Source organism: Nelumbo nucifera, chromosome 4 (assembly GCF_055504915.1).
Source record: "Nelumbo nucifera cultivar China Antique chromosome 4, China Antique-T2T, whole genome shotgun sequence".
Lineage (NCBI taxonomy): Eukaryota > Viridiplantae > Streptophyta > Magnoliopsida > Proteales > Nelumbonaceae > Nelumbo > Nelumbo nucifera.
Genome location: NC_142652.1, coordinates 27,994,143 through 28,011,341, shown reverse-complemented (window position 1 = coordinate 28,011,341; position 17,199 = coordinate 27,994,143). Strand labels below are relative to the sequence as shown.

Genomic DNA, 17,199 nt, shown 5'->3' with positions numbered 1-17,199 from the left:
CAGAAATGTCGATCAGTCCCAGGTTCGGGTTCGGCTTGGGTTATGATGTCCGCACCAAAATTGACATGTCACGTGTAGTGTCTCTTATCTCAAGCCTATCAAGTCGGATCAGGCTTAGGTTAATATTGTCCCAAGCCCAACAAGTTGGATCCATTCAGATGCTCAACCCAACTTGTAACAGTTGGTGGGGTGGATTAGATCAAGTTGGATCAGGCTTAGGTTAGGCCCACCTGTATCAAACCCAAACCATCGATATCCCTGGGTCAAATCCGAATTCCAAATCCAAGAGTACGACATCTGTGAGACTGTGACATAGGGATAGTTAAGAATTTTTTTAGAGATAAGTAGACTATACTTTCCCTCAGAAATCTAAAATTGCAGCCACTTCTTAGTTATTAGCTAGTTGACTAAGCGACACATGGACATGACTTAACGTAAGTGACAGCTCAACATGATAGTCTGGCTACAACTCGACGTAACGAGCTCGCTAAAACCCAGCTTAACAGCTCGCTACAAGGTAGTTCACTACGAGGCAACTCGCTACCAGGCAGCTCACTATGAGGCAGTTCGCAACCAGGCAATTCGCTACAAAGTAGTTCGCTATTGAGCGATCCGAGGGTTTCGGGAAGCTTCTTATCTGACAAGACCGTGCCCGTCAGACTACTCCCACGTCCCTTGTCTGACGGCACAGCACCTGCCAATCCAGAGGACTGCGTCCACGTCTCTCAACAAGCGGCGTCGTGCCTGTCAGCTCCAAAAACGTCTTTCGACTGACAGGGCTGTACCCTGTGACAGTTACCTGTGCCCACCTGCTCAGCCCTGGCAAATAACGGCTGCGGCAGAGAATCAGAGGCGGTTACACCCGATTTGACAAAGCATTAGTATATAAGGACTCCAACTCCCAAGGAAAAGGGTAATCAAAAATTGCGCATCTTCACTCTTAGCATTTATTTCTTCGCAACTCTCTCAGTTTTTCGCCGAGTTCTAACTTAAGCATCGGAGTGTTCCCGCCGGGCGAGCTCCCCAGGAATCCTTTACTTTCTTCCTTATAGATACCTCATCCAGCACCAGCTAGGAGCATAGCCCCTGCTAGCTAGGAGTAACCAGATCGCGCACCATCAGACATTAATCTACGGTCATCATTCATTCTACCCCTAGAGTGGAGCTAAATATTAATATTTTTTTAAAATATTAATTTTTATATTATTAAAATTAATGTTGTGGATTTAATTAGTAGAATTTAATAATGAGAAAAATATATCTTAAATATAGGATTTAATAAGAGAATATACTTTAGATATGAGATTTAATGAAAGATAATAGAAAAATAGTTTTACTTCCAATTGGTTTTAAATTTTACATTCCATTTCTATCATTAATAAAAAAAAAAAAAACATTTCTTATTTATCATCAATGTTTTCAACCTGTTGCTGACCTTGCCGATTGAACCATTCAAACTGTCACTCGGCCTTTTTGGTTTTGTTGAAACTCCCCCTTTTAGTTAAAAACCATTTAATTCGGGTGGTTCAACCATTGCTCCATTCGATCCAATAACTAGGTTATAGGTTGCACATTTAATCATGTGCAAACTTTTGGAAAACATAATCTTGCACTTCGATGTCCAAGTGGGGTTATCTTTTTTTTTTTTTGAGTAACTTTTCAAGATCTATACGCCCCAAGAGCCTTAGGTGCCTTGCCTTGCTATTTTCCCGAAAACACCTTTTTTGGCCCCAAACTGAAATTTTAATATTTTATATATAAAAAAATTAAAAACATAAATAAATGTAACATAATACATATATTACATATAATATATGTAAAACATAATTATACTATTTATTGATAAAATATGTATTTTTACATATACACATATAGTATTGACGTAGAGTAGTTTAACTTGTTTGACTTTGATAGTAAAACCAGTAACCTATGACCCGAAGGCAAAAGCTGGTCGGCTTCTAAGTCAATTTGTAAAACATTGTTTATCATACTGATTATTGTTTAATATGTCAAATATATGATGTTAAAAACATTCCCATTTTTTAATTTCTATATTTTTGCATTTTATATATTTTTGAATTTTATTATTTAATTGTGGTAACATGGATTGGTTGTTTGACCTAAATGGTTTAATTTCTTACCACCACCTAGATGAAAAAACTATTTTTTTCTACGTAGATATTAAAAGTATAAGTTTTTATGTTATTGAATATTATGTATGGGTTTAATTATAGAATTTAATGATGAGAAAAAACAAAAAGCCTTAAATATATGATTCAATGAAGGTGAATGCAAATTAATACCTTAAATGTTGATTTAATGAGAGAGAATTGAATGCATTGAATATCTTAAAATTAGTTCTTTTCAACTCAATTAATATCAATAACCAACTACCCTATTTTCCCTCATTCTTTATCAATAAATTTAAATATAAAAGGGTAAGTTTTGTCCAAAAATATTTTCGACGTTATTTGTACTTTTTAAAGTAGTACTAATAATTAAGCACATGCTTACGTGATAATTTTTTTTTCATATTAATTACTTGAATTTTAGATATATCATAATTAAGATAAAAATTGAAAATTAACAAACGTAACAATATGATTAAAAATAAACTCAAATGCTTATAGTAAATGTGCACGTGCATTGCATGTGGAAATTTTAAATTACAATATTATTATTATTATTATTATTATTATTATTATTATTATTATTATTATTATTATTATTTGTATTCCATTTTTGCATAAATAAAAATAAATTTTATTTTAACAATTATTTTAATTTGTTATGATGAATATATAACATTATAAATGTTCCCAAATGTGATAATTTTTTACTTTTTCATTGTTTGTGTTCTATCTATTTTTTTAAATATCTATTATTTAATTATGACATCATGAGTTTATTTGAAAAATCGGATCATTGATCCACCATTTATATAAGAAAATAGCTTTACTTTCGGATTTGTTTTAAATTATGTATCATCTACATTATATAAATAATTTTTACTTACCATGCTTAATTTTTGTTTGACATAATTAATATATAATTTTTCATATATTCTTTTGATTACTTATACTTTTTTTATTTTTTTTAAGGTTTATTATTTAACTATCATATCATCGATTAATGCATTTGACACAAACCACTAATCCACAACCCAAAAAGGAAAATAATTTGATTTCTAGGTTGACAGTAAATTTTATATTACATTCCATCATTGATAATGAGTGTATATTATTAGAGATGTACCCAATATTTATTTTTATGAATATATAGCATTAGATATGTTCCTAATTTTTTTCTATTTTTATTTTGTTATTATTTATATTTCTATTTTTAAAATTTTTATTATTTGACTATGACATCATTTTCTTTATAAGTTGATTTTAACTTTGGCATTCCATTTTCATCATTAATAAAATTACTTCTTACATTTCATATGCATTTTTGTTTAGTATAATGGATATGCAATATTATATATATGTCCAATCCTTTTTATTTTTGTATTATATATTTTAATTTATTATTATTTAATTATGATATTATTTATTAACCCATTTGACCCAAAATGGTTGAATTGCTTACCCATAATTGGGAGGCAAGAAAATAGTTTTTTTAAAATATTTATTTTTTATAATACTAAAATTAATTTTATGGATTTAATAAGAGAATATACCTTAATATGAGATTTAATGAGAGAGAATAGGAAAATAGTTTTATTTCTAATTAGTTTTAAATTTTACATTCCATTTCCATCATTAATAAAAATTTCTTATTTATCATACTTATTATTGTTTAATATGTCGAATATATAATGTTAAAAATGCTCCCAATTTTTTTAATTTCTATATTTTTTGCATTTTATCTATTTTTCAATTTAATTATTTAATTGTGACAACATGAATTGGCCCATTTAGCCCAAAATGGTTTAATTTCTTAGCACTGCCTAGATGAAAACACTATTTTTTTTCAGTTAGATTTTAAAAGTATGTTTTTATGTTATTGGAATTATTAATTTACTATGTATGGATTTAATTAATAGAGTTTAATGATGAGAATAAATAAAAATTCCTCAAATATATGATTCAATGAAGGTGAATGCAAATTAATACCTTACGTGTTGGATTTAATGAGAGGAAATTGAATGCATTGAGTATCTTATAATTATCTCTTTTCAACTCATTTAATATTAATAGTCGATTACCCTTTTGCCCTCATTTTTTATCAATAAATTTAAACATGGAAGGATAAATTTTGTCCTCAAAAATTCCAAAAATATTACTGAGGCTATTCATGCTTTTCAAAGTAGTATAGATAGATACATAGGGTGTACTTCGGCGGATGAGGGAGACTTGCAATAAGAGGCAGTCAAGCTGAGCTCAAATTTCCGAGCTTTTAACTCAAGCCGAGCTCGAACTTGATTGTTTATTAGTCAGTCGAGCTCAAATAGCCAGATATTCGGCTTAGCTCAGCTTGGCTCGAATCCACCCCTAGTTAAGGAGTTTACTAGATAAGGAAAGACGAGATTCTTATAAATGGTGGCATAGTAGACTAATGTTGCATACCACTAGGGGTGCAACTCTTTGGCCCGAATTAACATTTTACACTACTTCAAGCTTAAACTTCGGGTTGCATCATTCAAATTTGGCCTCTTCATTTTTTAGGATCCAGATCTCCTGCACATTCATCCTCGTAGATTTTCCTGTACAAAAAATTAGAGGGTGCCATGTCAATACCCTCTCATTTGTGAATTTGGCATGTGCGAGTGATATTAACATGTTCACATTAGTGCCCCACAATACATCCCAGCCGTGTATTTGGATCATCTCCCATACTTGTAATCAAAAGATGTTCCCAGTACATAGTTGGGATGTGTTGTGGGGCACCCCCCTTGTGCGGTGCTGATGTGAACTCCATTAACAGATGTTTCAAAGTTCAAACGCCCTCCCATTCCATTTTTTATATATTAAAAATTACATTAAATTTTAAATCAAATAGAAAAAGGGGTTAAGGGTTTATTCTTCTCCTCTTTCATAAAATCTTTCTCCAACTAATTGAATAATCCTACCAAAAAGAAAAATAGGGGATAAGGGTCCAAAAAAAGTCATTAAGAGGATCATCTATAGCTTATTTGAGTTGTTATTCTTCTTTATTGTGAAAACCATTGGTTGTTGAGCATGGTTAACAAAAAAACTATGAGCGGTGATAGATGCCCTATATTTTCAAATTTTTATTGCTTATCTACTTATTGAAATCATAGAGAAGATCAATTCAATATTTGATTGTTGATCCATGTGGTGTTTCGTTGATATTTAACAATCAAGCAAAAGATGTGATCATCATCGTCTCAAGTGTTTGGTTCTCTGAAGTCTAAAGCTTTATCCCCCCTTAACCCCTGTTTTTTATTTGATTTAAAATTTACTATAATGTTTAATATATATATATATATATATATATATATATATATATATATATATATATATTAAAAAATGGGATGGATCGATGGGAGGAGGTTTGAAACGTCTGTTAATAGCACTCGCACATGTTAGATTCACACATGAAAGAGTACTGACATGGTACCTTCTAATTTAATATACAAGAAAATTTGTAGGGATGAATGTGCAGGAGATCCGAACTCTATTTTTCGAGGGAAAGTTTTGTTCTTTATTCATTCTCTTCAAGAACCAGCTTATAATAGTTCTGTGAGGCAATCATACATCTTTGGTAGACGAAGAGATGTCAGATATCAACAATACTCATGCGTTTCATAATGAACATAACATTCAGTCGAGCAACATTGAACCCCAACTAGTATGGGTGTGTGTCATCTTGACAACCAATTGATATGTAATGTTTCTTTTTTGGTGGTGGATTTTCATAATCTTCTCTGCCTACTTCTTACACAAGTATTTGTTTGATGGAGGGTAGCAACAAGGTTCAAAGTTTCGTTATGTATTGACTTGTATTAGTCGATACGTATCATATCTTTGAGGTTTCGACATGGGGAATGGTACCAAATCCTTAGTACTATTCCTTTTCGTCATGTCAAAAGTGTATCGTGTCCGTATTGGTAATGTTTTGGTGAGTATCGACCTATTTCGGTGTTGTATCGACCTATACGCTACTGTACCGTAACAGCCCATACAATGCGATTTTACTGTTGCAAGAAACCAAAAAAAAAAAAAAAAACTTCACTTGAAAGAGGGCTTCTAAATCCATTTCAAAAGCCCTCTTTCTTCCCCAAACCCTCTAGAAACCTTCATACCATTCCTAGAATCTGAAATCTAGCCAAAATCCACCAAAACATCCACACATTTGAAAGATCCAACAAGTTTTTCAAGATTGTTAAAAAATGAGCAAAAATATGTATGTTTTTTCAATTTCTTTTACAATCTCAGCCAATGCTTTTTGTGTGTGTGTGTTTAGTTTGGATGCTTAGAAACATCTGTTGATGTGCTATTCTTATGCAAAAAATCTCACATATTTTGCTCCTATATGTAGATCTTTGTGAATATTTGAAAAAATTCCAGAATATTAAAAAATCTAAAAGAAATGAAATTTTTTTTTGTTTTTCTTGTGATCTACCTCTACAAATTGATATGTTGTAGATCTATGGATGATCTACCATGTTCATAGATCAATTGAAATTTCTTCTAAATATTTTTTTTTATTTTTGGAACAGTATATAATATATAGATAATTTCTTCAATTTTATGTGATCTAACCCTATAGGTTGAGTATGCTATAGAGCTAAGACTAACATCAATATATTGAAATATCATGTGAAAATTTTAATTTGTTTTAATTTTTTTATTTTTAGATTATAAATAGTTATTTATTTCTCTAATTTTTTGCAATGATTTAAATTCTAATAATAAATATTTATAGTAAATATATGGATGATCTATTATGTCCATAAACCCATTCAATTTTTTTATTACACATTTACTTTTTAAAATTTTAGTTTAGTTTTTAGAATAAAACATGCAAAATAATCATTTTGAATAAAAATAAATAATTATTTAGTTTTTAGAATGAAACATGCAAAATAAGTATTTCATCTATTATGTCCATAAATCCATTCAATTTTTCTGTTACATATTTACTTTTTTTAATTTTAATTTAAATTTTCGAATAAAACATGAAAAATTATTATTTGAATAGAAATAAATAATTATTTATTTTTTAGAATGAAACATGCAAAATAATTATTTAATTTTTTTAAATGTTTAAAAAAAATACAAAATAAAAGGCATTGATATATTTCACATGATAATCTATAATTTGAATGTGAATATAATTTTGGCCTCAAAATATGAAAACAATTATTATTTTTTAATTGGATATTTGTATTAGATAATAATTGAAAAAATATTTTAAAAAATTAAAAATTTCATAATAACAATTAAAAATTAGTTTACTAACACATTAACACTTATAATTGGATAATTTATATAATAATTGAATTTTTATGTGATTCATGTAAAGTTGTAAACATCATATTGAGATTTAAATGTTAAATTTGTAAATTATAATAGATTTAAAATTTGAAGTTGGAACTTGGAAGATTGGAACTGAATGAAGTGCTTTATTAGATGGTATGTTTTTATTCCCGTTTGTTGATTATGATATGTTTTTTCATAAAACCCATTAAAACGCGTGATATTTATGTATAAATAGCTCATTTGAGTCTTATATTTAATGATATTGATGTTTATTTATGACTTATTAGAGTATTTATAGCATTTCCATGTGTTTTCATGCGTATCTTAATTTTTCATCCGTTTCCATGCATATGCAAAGTGTATCCCAATACTTTGAACCTTGGGTAACAAAGATGGGCTCTGCCCACTAGATAAGTTGTCTATGGTTTGCAAGAAGATGAAATCCATTAATAAATTGCATGTGGTTAATGGTGGAGAACACTCCTTCAAAATTTGGATAAAAGCACCTACAATCAAATGGTTCAACCCAAGATAGAAGCTGAGGAGTAAGTGATGTATGATGTCCTGTAACTCCCGTCCTTGTGAGATATGTATCCATTCTATATCACTTAAATTTTTTGATATTTTTATATCGCTTTGGTATTCCTTATCTTTAATCCATTAAAGATTGCATCCATGTATTCCCATTGTAGTATTATTGAAGAAATTGGGCATGACCTGAACTTAATAGCAATATGGGAATCAAATTGTTTACCAGTCCAATTTAGTAAATCAAATACCTCCTTATATAATAAGAAATTTCTCTCATGTACTTTATTTCAAGCCAAGGCTATGTACAAGTTGATTATAGAACCATCGTCAAATCTCTCATGTGGGAAGAGTTGTGCATGAACATGATTTTTGTAATAAAAGAAATTCATTTAATTTTTTAATCATTTGTATTCTTTTTCTTCATTCTTTTACTCTCAACCATTTGGTGTTATTTGCCCTTGCCCCTCGCTAGTATTACTAGTAACAGAAACTATTATAAATAAATTAATTAATTAGTACACTTGAATTTGAATTTGAGGTTTGCACCTTTAAGACTTCGATCTAGAATTACCTTCGACCTGACCCAACTAACATAGTAAAATATAGGGCCTATATAGGAGGGCTAATTAGATTCAGCTACTTTGAAACACTCCCAATAAGTTGTTTAAAGAAGTTTAATGTGGACAATAGACATGTTCATGGGTTGGGTAGTTTGATGGGCTAGCCCGTTATAAGTTGGATTTGGTTATAATTTTAGGCCTGCGGGTTCAGGCTTAGGCCTACAGCACTAAATCCGATTTTTTTCGGGCCAGGTTCGGGTTTTCTCAAAAATGCTTGGCCCGAGCCTGAGCCTGACTTGATACTATATGTTAAATAATATATATATATATATATATATATACAATATTTTTTCTTTATTCTTTTTTTTTCAAATAATACAAAAAAATCTGTTTTCAAATTTTTTGTCAGACTCGGGCTTTATATGAGGGCCGGGCTTGGGCTCAGGCCTGAATGTATTGTGTTGACACATATAGAAAGCCTGGCCGGGCCCATGAACAGGCCTAATGGACAACTTGATGGATAAATGTTTTAGGTTCTTTGGAGTTTTCACCAATATAGCTTATAAGTTGTAAATTGGGGCCCACCTCAGAAATTCAAAAGTATCACTTCAGCCCTCCCAAAACGGGCATTAAAACTTGCTAATCTGTGTATTGTACTCCCATGTTAATTGTAAATTATCAAAAACTTAATGGGAATTAAAAAATTACTAGGATTAACCAGATTTCACCAGAATTAACCAGGGATTATCAAAATTTGTCCCAAATTATTTATAATTATAATAATTAATTATTAGTAAATAATCAAAATATACCAAAAGTTGCCATAATTAGCAATAACTTTTATAATTTCCAAAATCTTTTCAACAGACTTTGAATTGATATGAACTGAGCTCAATTGAGAATATAATTAAGCTCATTCTGATTCAATTTTGATTAACAAACCTGTGCATCGCACGGATCCCGATTGGTAATTACTATTAGAGATCATGAGTCCTTTGATTTTTTCATGGTGGTCCATCGTATAACATCAACTAAAAGAGAGGTTTTTTGGGGTTTTAACTGTTCAATCTAATCTTAGAAATTCTGAATGACAGCCCCCCCTATAAATCGCATACTGCCCGTGAATTTGACATCAATTCACGGTCAGGATGCATCTGTGTGGCTACAAAGTTCTGACCTGAACTGAACAGTCATTCTCCCTGTTTTTTCCATTTTGAAGTCAATCCTTCAAAAGTCTTGTGATTGATTGAAATTGTATGTTGTTCCCCATACACGACGGAGATGTGGTTGGGACGTTGGGGGGGCTGATTTGATCTCGTGTGGCGCTGCGCAAGCCACAATGAATAATGAAACATAAACAGTTAACTCCTGGTCCTTACTTTCCTGGGTCCTGGCGGCTATAGCTTTATCGATCGGTCATGGCGTCTTCCATCGCCCTTCTCTGTAGTATAGTACTCCTCCTCAACCCCATTTTCAGTCGATCTCAGAACGATTCCTTCTACTACGAATCCTGCGCTCCATACAGACATAGGTGCGGGAACATTACGTTCACCTTCCCTTTCTCCTCTCAAAAGCAGTTCGGCAACAGTCGGCTTGATTGTGGCCTTCCTCCTTACATTTTCACATGCGACTCGTCAGATGCCGCAGGTCTTTTGCTATCCAAGAGATCTTACCAAGTTAAGGCCATTTTCCCTTCAGATAATCTAATTACGGTTGCCGACCAGCAACTAGTCAACGATCTCCGTTCCGGCAGCTGTGAATCGTTTCAAAACTTCACAGTCGCTGATGTTAAGCCGCTTGAGTTTCCAGGATGGGGCCCCATGCTCAACTTCTTTAAGTGCCAAAGTGGGATCAATGGCCTGCCAGAGGCGTTTCTTGAACAACAAGTTTTGAGTTATAGTTGCGGAGAGAATTCCATGCTTTATCTCTTTAACGATACCACGACGTTTGACTATAATTTTACTCGTCAAAGCAATCCCATAGACATCCCCAAACCTTGCACTTTAGTGAGGTTCCCTGTATCAGGAGCCAACCTATCAAGAAGTAAACTTCTCAACAAATCATCTAGTCACCCTGAGACGCTCTTCCAGGTATTGTCTGATGGGTTCCAGTTGCTATGGCCCAAATTTGGGGAGTGCGACGACTGCAAACAGGCAGGTGGACGCTGCGGATACGACGCGAGCTTGAGGGAAGGTAACCAGAGCTCAAAAGGAATAGTTTGTTTCTGTAGAGGAGGATGCGATAAGAAAACAGACCACAAGTAAGTCCGGCTCAGATTTTCTCTCTTGGAATGGTTTTTCTCTTGCATACATGAATACTGAATCCTCTCAATTCATGTTGGACCGATCACGACCACGAGTGGATAAAAATTTAGGGTCCGTTTGATTTGCAATTGGAATCGAATATAAAATTCTTTGGAATGAATGGGAATGGTCCATTTCCATGATTTATTTGGTTCAGACAAGAATAAAAATGGAAAGAATGGAATTAAAATTCCGATTCCTTCAACCAAACAGTTGAAAATGGAATTTTAAACCCCTGCAAACCAAATGGGGCCCTAGGTACGCCATGACACCAAATATATTAATGTCTGGAATGGGGGACTGCAAATCCCTTGAAAAGCCAACTTTTCATGGGCTAATGGAGGCAGCCAATTTTATACCAAAGCAGGTCAGGCTCTGGAACCTATCAGCCCAGTCCGGTCTGCCATGTTGCAGATTTAGAGGCTTCGCTTGTTGCATTGGTATACAAAGTGGTGCATTCAGTATCAATAGTCTCTTCTTAATTGATGAATGGATATTAAAGATGGACAATGGGGCGGATTAGAGAGATGGATTTTTAGAATTCAAACCTTTTCCACACATAAAAATGCAAAACCCTCTTTATATTTAAGGATGAACATAGGTGGGATTGACAGATGGGTCCAGAACCCATGTCTAATTTTTCTATTATATATATAACAATAAAATAAACATCAAAATATCTAATTATTTGATTAAAGCACGTAAAACCATCAATTATCTTCCACATAACATTCAAAATATTATTAAATTGATACATAATACATAAATTCATGTCTCACAACTACAACCTAATATTATAAACACCATGGGTATTCAGACATTCAGTATATGAATCAGTGAGGGTCGGGTTTAACTTATACCGTATCTGTACAAGTTGTAAGAAACCTGTCCCTGTCTCAAAATCATTGTCCTAAGAGGAATGTTAAGGCTACAAGTTGGTAGAACTAATACTGATACAAATGCAACGGCATTGCATATAAGTAATGTTTTGTAGAGTCTGGTATGCTATTAGTTTATTCTAATCCACTGGACCATACACAAGCACCATGTTGAATCATCTTCTATGTGGTATTTAATTAGTTTAGGGTCCAAAACGACCACACCCCACATGAGGTTGATATTGGCTCATATACTTCTATGAGTGTTTCCTCATATTGACTAATGAAATGATTCCACATAAAAGGATGGTCCACTTAATTTGTTTCATTTATTATTCTTATAATTGTTGTAGTTATTGTCAGCGTTTTCAACCCGCCATTAGCTTGGTTGGCTGAATTATTTGAATCGTCATTCAGTCAAGATTCTAGGTCCGATTGAGTAAAACCTGAATAAGGTAAAAAAAAACAGTTTGACCTAAACCGTTGGACCATTGACTGGGTCATGGGTCGCATGTTAGCTATGTATGCAAGCTTCAGTTTTTTTTTTATTATTATTTTGGGCAACTTTTTGAGATCTATGCATCCCAAGGTGCCTTGTCCCTTTTTTTCCAAAAAAAAAACTTTTTTTGACTTCAAATTATAATTTTTAATATTTTTACATGTAAAAAATTTAAAATTGAATTAAAAAACATAAATTAAAAATAAAATATTTCATATATTACATATAAAACATAATTATGCATTATTTATTGATAAAATACATGTTTGCATACACACACACGCTGTTGTTGTTGTTATTTTGATAGATAAATTCAATTTCTTGTTACAATTAAACTTGAATCGCATGCATGCCCCATAGAGCGCACCCATGAGCACTCCACAACATCCTACCTGTGTGAACATCTCCCAATGACAAGTACAGGAGATATTCCCAATGCATGCTGAGATGTGCATATATATGGGGCACCAATGTGAACTCGTTAAACCTTCTTCTCAATTTGGCATGCACCACCTTTTGCGTGGGATCATTTGATTAGTGGGATATGAGAAACATTCATACACATATGAGTCAAAGGCTCTATTCGTTTTTTAGTAAGTTATTTACCCAAGTAAATGAACTTATTTGGGTAAGTATTTCCCAGGAAAGACTTACTCGGGTAAGTGCATTTGCACATGTCCTTTTATTTCCCATGTAAATAAGGCAATAACCATTTTAACCATAAAAATCCAATATTAAAGGGACATTTTTATCCATTCAAGTATTGACAACTTTTCCCCCAAGTGAGAAACTTATTTACCCATGTAGGAGATAGGTGTCACTTACTTAGATAAATGACACCCAGAAAAATAAACTTTCCCTGCTCCCTCCACAAATCTTAAAAAAAACATGGATTTCTTGATTAATGGGCAAGTTTTCTCATTCTCAAAATCTTAAAAAAGGAACGCCCCCAAAATATTAACTCCTCTCAACCTTCATTCATTGGGCAAGTTTCAACTTGTAATTAACAAGCCTCCTTTAGAGAAAAGGGTGGTCCACATCAGCTCCTTTCTTATTATAAAATGTTATAATACGAGGTATTTTTGCAACCTTCAAAGTGTCAGAGAGCTTGGATGTATTTCACCAAATTCCCTTATTAAGAAAAATTTTTCCCTCAATTAATGCAGTCAATAGCAACTGGTTTCAACAACTTTCTTTGGTAAAAGTGGATGCCACATATGACTTGGGTAGTGGAAATAAGATTATAGCCCTTATCCCATCCTACAAGTAGGTTCGAATTTCTCTTGTCCTATTTAAATACCTTTTTATCTCTACTATTTAGTAGGACTAATACAGAATCTCATTTCCCAATCACCTTGCAGGCACAAGCGGCACAACCCAAGAAGATGGATTCTCATTTTAGGTAAGTAAATCAAAGCTCTTACAAAGACAACATACAAGTTTAATTAAAAATGTAATTATGGATCCATTTTGGTTTGTAACAAAGGTTTGGTTCCTGTAAAATATTTTCCCCTTGTTTTCTACTATTTGATTGTTACCTTGAAAATTATACTTATATTTGTGTATGTATGCATGTATTTACATTAGTGTTGTGAGGATTGGACCAAGCAGGATGACCACCTCAGCCCAAAACTGTCTTGACTCAAATGCCTGCTCCTCTATATAATTAACTTATATGAAATATTATACATTAAAACTTCTACAAAATACTTGGAAGCATGTCTTTAGTTGCCCATGTGTTTTATTTGATCTTTTATATGTTTCATATTCCTTTTCCCCTTTTTGAGAACTTATCTTTTTTTCCCTTTTTGTATAAGTTGAGTGTCTGAACTGAACTATCTGATTGCTTAACCCATATCAATTGCTTTTGGGGTTAAAACTCCCAATTGATTGAGGATGGATAACTAGATACAAGACTCCATTTGGACACCAACCATGCTAACGCCATGTAGAAAATTCGTGGTTTGATCTCTTTTCAAGGGCTGTTTTTGGATTGGAGTTAAATACAGAGAAAGAGTTCGGATCTGATACATTTTGTGTTTCCATGGATTTTTGAATGACTAGGAGGGCTATTCATTCTAGAAATTCCATCCCACACTTCCATTTCTATCCCCAACCCAAACGAAATCTAAATGACTCCACTATCAGATCCCAGAGTCACAGAAAATTCCATGGATTTTAGGATGACCATGCTTGAAATGCTCAACTACTACATATTATATATTAACTGAAAATACAATTTTTTTTTGTTATGCATGCAACTTCTCAACAAGATTTTAATTGATTAATTCTCTGTAGGTGTGACTGTTGGAAGTGTTTTCCTTCTGCTAGTTCTGGCAATGATGATAGTAATCACTTTCAAGTACAAAAGGGAGGGCTTAGTTAACTTCAAGATATCCCATTTTAGAGGGAAAAGAAGCTTTGGGCGTGGACAGAATGTCGAGCAGTTTATCAAGAATTACCAATCAACCCTAACTACAAAATATTCTTATGCTGATATTAAGAAGATCACCAATGGATTCAGAGAAAAATTAGGTGAAGGAGGCTATGGCAGTGTCTTCAAGGGAAAGCTATCAAATGGTCAATTGGTTGCTGTCAAGATGTTGGAGAAATACAGAGACAATGGCCAAGACTTTATTAATGAAGTAGCAACAATTGGTACTATTCACCATGTAAATGTCATAAATCTCCTGGGCTTTTGTTGGGATTGGGAGGGCACGAGGAGGGCACTTGTCTATGAGTTCATGCCCAATGGGTCTCTCGGGGACTTGATATGCAAGGAAGAGGTGAGTCGATCCTTAGGATGGGCAAAGCTGCTTCAAATCGCTATGGGCATTGCACATGGTATTGAGTATTTGCACAATGGCTGTGAATTCAGAATCCTGCATCTTGACATAAAACCCCATAACATCTTGTTAGATCATAACTTTCAGCCAAAGATTTCTGACTTTGGCTTAGCAAAAACATACTCACGAAGTGACAGTGTTGTGCCTCTAACAATGGCTAGAGGGACTGTGGGTTATATTGCCCCTGAGCTTTTCCTTAAAAATCTTGGTGGAGCTTCTCGCAAGTCTGATGTTTATAGCTATGGGATGTTGCTGCTGGAGATGGTTGGTGGAAGGAAGAATGTTCACCCAGATATAAAAACCTCTAGCGAAGCATATTTTCCTGGCTGGATTTATAATAAGCTTGTTCAAGAGGAAGACATGAATCTCATCGATATGGTGGTAGAAGAGGAAGTATACATTGTAAGGAAGATGGTTATGGTTGGTTTATGGTGCATACAGATCAATCCCAGGGATCGTCCCTCCATGACTAGAGTTATAGAGATGCTTTCAGGCAGAATGGAAGCCATTGAACTGCCTCCTAAACCCTGCCTGTTTTCTCCTCCTCGTTTGCAGCCTGAACAGGAAATTTCTTCCTTTCATAGTGATATAAGCATCTTACCACTCACACCTAACAGTTTATGATACATACAAGACATTTACATTGTAGGCAAATTGATTTGTTTGATGACAGTTTGTCAATAAAGAGGGGAGAAGAAAAGTAAACAATCAAACAATTGGCAACATACACACATGGCGATTGGTATGGATTACAATTGACTAATATAGTTTGTTTACAAGTTCTGTAGAAGAAGAACTAACCTTGTCAATCCATCATCTTTTGTACTGATTTGGTCTATTTTCTGAGGATTCCTTGTTTTGGAAGAGGGGGACTGCCAACTGTCTATGCCTTCAAAAAATATTGGGGCCACCTTATTCAATTCCTCTCTTAAATTGCTTTTTCTGTTTTCATTAGAAGCAGTTTTCAAAGCAGCAACACAACGGAGGGAGCGGGGATTGGTTAGAAGAGAACTTAATTATACTTCCATTTTGCTTAGTCCTAGTGGCCTAACTAAAATATGCATATATCCTTGGAACTAGAAAGACTGGGGTGTTTGGTACAGTGGCAACAAGATTTTTAAAACCGACACGAACAACGAATCGGTCAGGGGTCTGGTTCCTGGGCCTAACAGTCCAACCATTCGAACTGAATGGACGGCCCATTCTGACAAAAAAAAATTAAAAATTAAAAAAAAAAAAACTGGCCAAACCATTAAACGGTTCGAACAGTTCAACCGCCCAGGTCAACAGTTTGCTGACCAAATCAACGGTTTTGAGGAAATAACAATTCTGGGGTAAAACGGAACCAGTCACCTAACCGGTTCCTGGTTTTTCCGGTCCAGTCCTGTTTTAAAAACCATGAGTGGCAATGTGTTGCCATTGCGTTTTGGGTTGATCAAACAAATTTGTGAGAAATATGGATTTTAGGTATAAATAGCTATTTGTATTCATCAACTCAAAATATTTCTAGTAGAAAAGATCTCTTTGGCAAATTTGCATTGATCAAATCAACACGCAACAAAAACACCACTATGCCAAACACATCCTATATTTCAGGTATGTTGCTTCATAATCATTCTATTGAGTGCATTTCTATTTCTTATTCTTAAGGTTATATTTGTTATATTCTTTGAAAACTTTCTCTCAAATTTCTACTTCACTCTAATTTTCTGTTAAAGAAAACACAGTTTAAGATTTTTTTTTTCTTTTTTTCTTGGTATTACATAGTAGACCACTGGGCAAGGTTTAGCTCAAGGCTTTAACTGTTCAACAGGCTGTGGAATCAATGATAAAATTTCATGTCAGCATTCAAATATATAAGACCTGCATTTTTTTACGGTGGAAATTCATGAATTTATTATTGACGTAGAACCTTATCATTCCCCATCTTTTACGGTGGAGCTAATTAATCCGCTGAACAACTAAAACATTCAGCTAATTAATCCGAATCAGTGGTGGCGACAGAGCGCAGGGTGCATGTGAGAGGCACTGGTTTACCACATAGCGCCTGTATTTGCCCACCTGATTGGTCTGCCAAACACCACCAAGTCTGTTGCTCACCTGATTGCTCTGCCAAATCACTAAACTGCAA

At 33.6% G+C, this 17,199-nt stretch overlaps 1 protein-coding gene across 1 annotated transcript; it reads left to right on the top strand.

Annotated features, from left to right (window-relative positions):
* The first annotated feature begins 9,838 nt into the window (after window positions 1-9,838).
* On the top strand, window positions 9,839-15,858 carry LOC104602908 (rust resistance kinase Lr10-like). The gene is made up of 3 exons (XM_010266770.2): window positions 9,839-10,802; window positions 13,584-13,624; window positions 14,521-15,858. The coding sequence occupies exons 1-3, from the start codon at window positions 9,961-9,963 to the stop codon at window positions 15,690-15,692; spliced, it is 2,055 nt and encodes a 684-aa protein (XP_010265072.1). The 5' UTR covers window positions 9,839-9,960; the 3' UTR covers window positions 15,693-15,858.
* The last annotated feature ends 1,341 nt before the right edge of the window (window positions 15,859-17,199 follow it).